Raw genomic sequence first — 4,507 nt, forward strand, 5'->3', positions numbered from 1 at the left:
TAATACACTTTAAAAATAATAATAATTACAAATTCATAAAAATGAATATAACAACCAGATTTACAATTTCGACGATTATTAAGTAATAACTTTAAGAATTTTTTATTTTCATTCTTATTTTGCACCTCCAACACACCCGAGTAACCTCAGCACCACAGACTGGCGAAAGAGGTTACGCAGCAAGGAATCGATAGGGCCCAAACTAGGAAATAAAAAAGTAAAGGGAAATAAAAAAGGACTAAATTAAACCAATAAGTGACTACACCTCCAAGGATAACAATCCGTAACTACATAATTTCCTCAAATTTTCAATAAAGGTTTTCTCACCTTCCCAGTACCTTATTTTATCCTGAAATTTCACCGCAACGCTGGTACACTGTTCAATCGGAGGCTCGGTAAAATCAACCGGCGTCACAATATGTCTAAAAGACCTCACTGACCTGGCCTGGTTTTGCAAGAGGTATTGCGTTTATTATTATTATTATATAATAACAGAATAATCTATTTTCTCCAATTTATTACGGTTTCTCTTATTATGATTATTATGACTATTATTATTGGTTATATTCAAAGTTTTAAATTCTATTTTCTCCAGGCGGAGGTGGATACGGAGGTGGAGGATACGGAGGCGGCGGTGGATACGGAGGTGGTGGAGGCCAAACAGTAAAAATAATCAAAATTTACACTCTTGGAGGTTCAGGAGGAGGATACAGTGAGTTATTAAAATAATAATAAAAAAGAATTCAAATAAATGATTTACAATTAATTAAAAATATTGTTATTTTTAATTAGTTAACGTAACCAGTTTAACATACCAGTATAACTATTAAAATTAAATAACAGCAGAAATTTAAACTGTTATAGTTTATTTATATCCTGTTCTAACAATCTCTGATATATGGAATAAAGTAGATCATCTAGCTGTAAAAATCTACTAGCTGTAAAGTGGAAATCAACTTAGAAAAACTTTTAAAAAGGTGAGAGTAAAATATATTAATTCGGTTATCACTTTCATGAAGAAAATTTGTCGAGAAAAATTTAATAAATTTTTAGTTGTATCATAAATACTTGTTATACATCAACAATCTATTCGATTACAATTTACATTTAATCCATGCAAACTGTTAAGCGGATTAATAATCTGTTAATAAAGAGTTAAATAAAAATCAAACATTGTTAAATCAATCAATAATAAGAGTTGTTACATTTCACAATAAATTTACCAACAATAGAACACAAATCAATTATATATATATATCTATATATCAACAAAAAATATTAATTAAACATTTTAGTAGTAAATTTTTATGATTGATTGAAAAAAAAATTACATAAGCTATATCAGTCATATGTAGTGTAGTGTCCAAAAATCCAAAAAAACTTGCAATGAAGTTGTAAACCGTACGGTGGGTCTCGTAGACATCATTTCTTCCGCTTAAAAAACAAAAATTTCTGAAATATAAATAAAACTGTTTTTAACAAAATGATACAGATATGAAAAAAATAAGACGCTACAATTCTATTATCAAAATCTGTTATTAATTTAGAATTTTCTTTAAAAAAAAACATGTTAAATATATATAATAAACCATAGATATACAGTAATACATAATAAACAGTGATTTCCAAATATTAAGCAAATAAATAATAAAAATGCTTTACAAAAATTATAACGGCCCGATTTTTTTATTAAACAGCGAACAATCATAAGAATTGTATTATTTGTGTAAATGTGATATGTATTATATATAAATGAAATCGGGCCGGTAAGAGTTTTGTAACAAAATTTTTTTTGCTTATTATATGGAACGCTTAAACATTTTTTTATTATCTATTATTGTATATCTATTGTCTATTACATATATTTAGCGTGTATTTTTTTTTAAACAAAATTTTAAATTAATAACAATTTTGATAACAATTTTCTTCTTTTTTTCATATCAGTATCGTATTGTTAAAAACAGTTTTATTTATATTACAGAAATGATCGTTTTTTGAGAAGAAGAAATTATATCTGCGAGACTCTTACCGTACGGTTTACAATTTTATTGTAATTTTTTAGGATATCGCTGCGTTTTGTTAGATTATTCTTTTATGTTTTTTTATGGATTACTGATTGTTATCTTATAGATTTATTATTAAAATTTATTACCTTAGAATAAACAAATTGAATTTTACGGACAAATTTTTTTTTGTTCATATCATTCATTTCATACCATATTTTTCCTTTTTAATAAAACTAGTATAATGACCTTTACGAATCGAAAATCCGTGATGCAATATTGCGCTTATTACTTTGTAAGTGTAATCCTCTTTTTTTATCGTAAAATTAGACTTTAGCAATTGAATTTATTTCTGCTTTATTTATTCCTTTTTTTTAATAAAACTAGTATAATCTCTTGTAAACTAATGAATTTTTTTTAACAAGTGATAGGAATTAAAAAAATTGTTTCATCTTTAATACTTTCATTTACGTAAAAGAATTTATTATTAAAACAAGCTGTAATATAGTTTCTTTCAAAATTTTATTATTTCAAGTACATTATCAAATTTTTGTACGCTACCTAGTACTATCAAGTACTGCTATATAGTGGCGCGATTCGTAAAGGTACATTAAAAAATTGAATAAAATGACGTATTCGAGTCCCGCGGTTGATCAAATGGAAAAAAAAAACGTTGGCTAAAAAAATTCGAGGTATTTTTTGAAAGTATTCTTTATTACTAATGTAATTGAACTGAAATATTATGTTTTCATGTTAATCTTTTCCCCCATTTTCATTTCACTGTTATGTTTAGTCATGTTCAGAACTGTAAATGTAGTTCGTTGACTTTGTCGCCTCTTACCGACGAACTCCGTGGTATACATATTTATTTAGCCTATGGTTATAATCTAAATCAGTTTTTTTTTTGTTTTTTGTTACAATGGCCACAAATTCTCCCCATATTACTAATATATTCATGAGAAAGTATAAATTTTATAAAACGAAAATATTTTCGTCGAATTATCATAAAAAAATATATGTATATATATATATAGAAATATATATATATAGAATTATATATATATATATATATAATTAATATATATATAGATATATATATAGAAATTTGCCCGAAATAACTACCATGTAAAACTAGTAATTAATTCCATGTAGTTTTTTTGTATTATTTGTAAATATATATATAATAATAAAAATAATCAAATCATTATCTCCTCATTTAAATGCTACAATCATAATATTTGTATTTTTTAATATTTTTTAATCTTATTCCAGGTGGTGGTGGAGGATATGGAGGCGGCGGTCACGGAGGTGGCTGGAGATCTGGCGGAGGAGGATACAGCGGTGGAGGAGGATACAGCGGCGGAGGAGGATACAGCGGCGGTGGTGGTTATGGTGGCAGTGGATGGAAGGGAAGTGGTTGGTCATCCGGCGGTGGATATGGAGGTGGTGGTGGATATGGAGGCGGTAATATATGGAAATCTGGTGGCGGCGGAGGCTATGGAGGTGGCGGCGGATGGAAAAGCAGTGGGTGGTCTTCAGGAGGTAAAAAAATATTTTTTTATTATCCTTTATATTAGATAAAACCATAAAAATTTTCATTCTGAAATGTTATTGTTTTAATAAGAAATGTCACGAAATTACAATTCATTTTTTTATTATTCATTATTTTCGACTAAGATTAATATGTTTAAATTTATGTTAATTTCTGCCACCATATTTCTATAATGGCTGGACCAATTTTTATGAAACATGTAATTTTTAAAAATATATTTTAATATTTGAGTTGGTATGGGTGTTTTATAACATTAGAAAAAAAAAATTATTAACTCATCTGAGTTTATTCCACTTCAAAAAATGAGTTTACCACTTTTTTGAAGGTAGAAGGTATTAACTGCGCCTCCATTTTATAATCTGATTTTAAAATAATAATAATAAAATAAATTATTGTAATACGTATATAATGATATATTAAATGTTTTTTTATATCAGAGAATTTTTTGAAAAATTTTAAATTTTATCTGTTTTTACAGGTGGTGGCGGCTGGTGGTGAAATGAAGACACATTTTTATAAAGAAGCATATTATCAAAATATCAAAACACAGTCAAAATATACCAAAAGAAATTCATTAAATCACACTTAAAATGTTATCACAACCACACGTATTTTCTAAATAATGTAATTTTTTTAATTTTTTATTTTTATTAAAACAGTATTAATATCAATTAAATTTTGTACAGTGTAATATAGTAAATAAAATGTATTTTTTTTTTTAATTTTTTGTGTGTTTGAAGTAGTTTTTTTACGCACTTACATATCACATTACACGTTAATTAAAAAAAAAAACTAAAAAAAAACTGAAAAAATGAGTTTGATTGTATTTGTAAAAACGATTTTTGATTGTATTTAATTTTCGTAAAAACTAAATAATATAATTAAAAAAAATCATCTTATTTCTCTACCCCGTGAAGCATAAGCACAGCCGAGGGAATTGTCCACTCTAACG

The 4,507-nt window shown here is 26.6% G+C and overlaps 1 protein-coding gene across 1 annotated transcript; it reads left to right on the forward strand.

The window, feature by feature from the left end:
* Nucleotides 1-608: 608 nt before the first annotated feature.
* LOC142329585 (uncharacterized) lies at nt 609-4,278 on the forward strand. The gene is made up of 3 exons (XM_075374291.1): nt 609-712; nt 3,276-3,545; nt 4,034-4,278. The coding sequence occupies exons 2-3, from the start codon at nt 3,291-3,293 to the stop codon at nt 4,142-4,144; spliced, it is 366 nt and encodes a 121-aa protein (XP_075230406.1). The 5' UTR covers nt 609-712; nt 3,276-3,290; the 3' UTR covers nt 4,145-4,278.
* Nucleotides 4,279-4,507: the final 229 nt, after the last annotated feature.

Source organism: Lycorma delicatula, chromosome 8 (assembly GCF_047948215.1).
Source record: "Lycorma delicatula isolate Av1 chromosome 8, ASM4794821v1, whole genome shotgun sequence".
In the NCBI taxonomy this organism is placed as follows: Eukaryota; Metazoa; Arthropoda; class Insecta; order Hemiptera; family Fulgoridae; genus Lycorma; species Lycorma delicatula.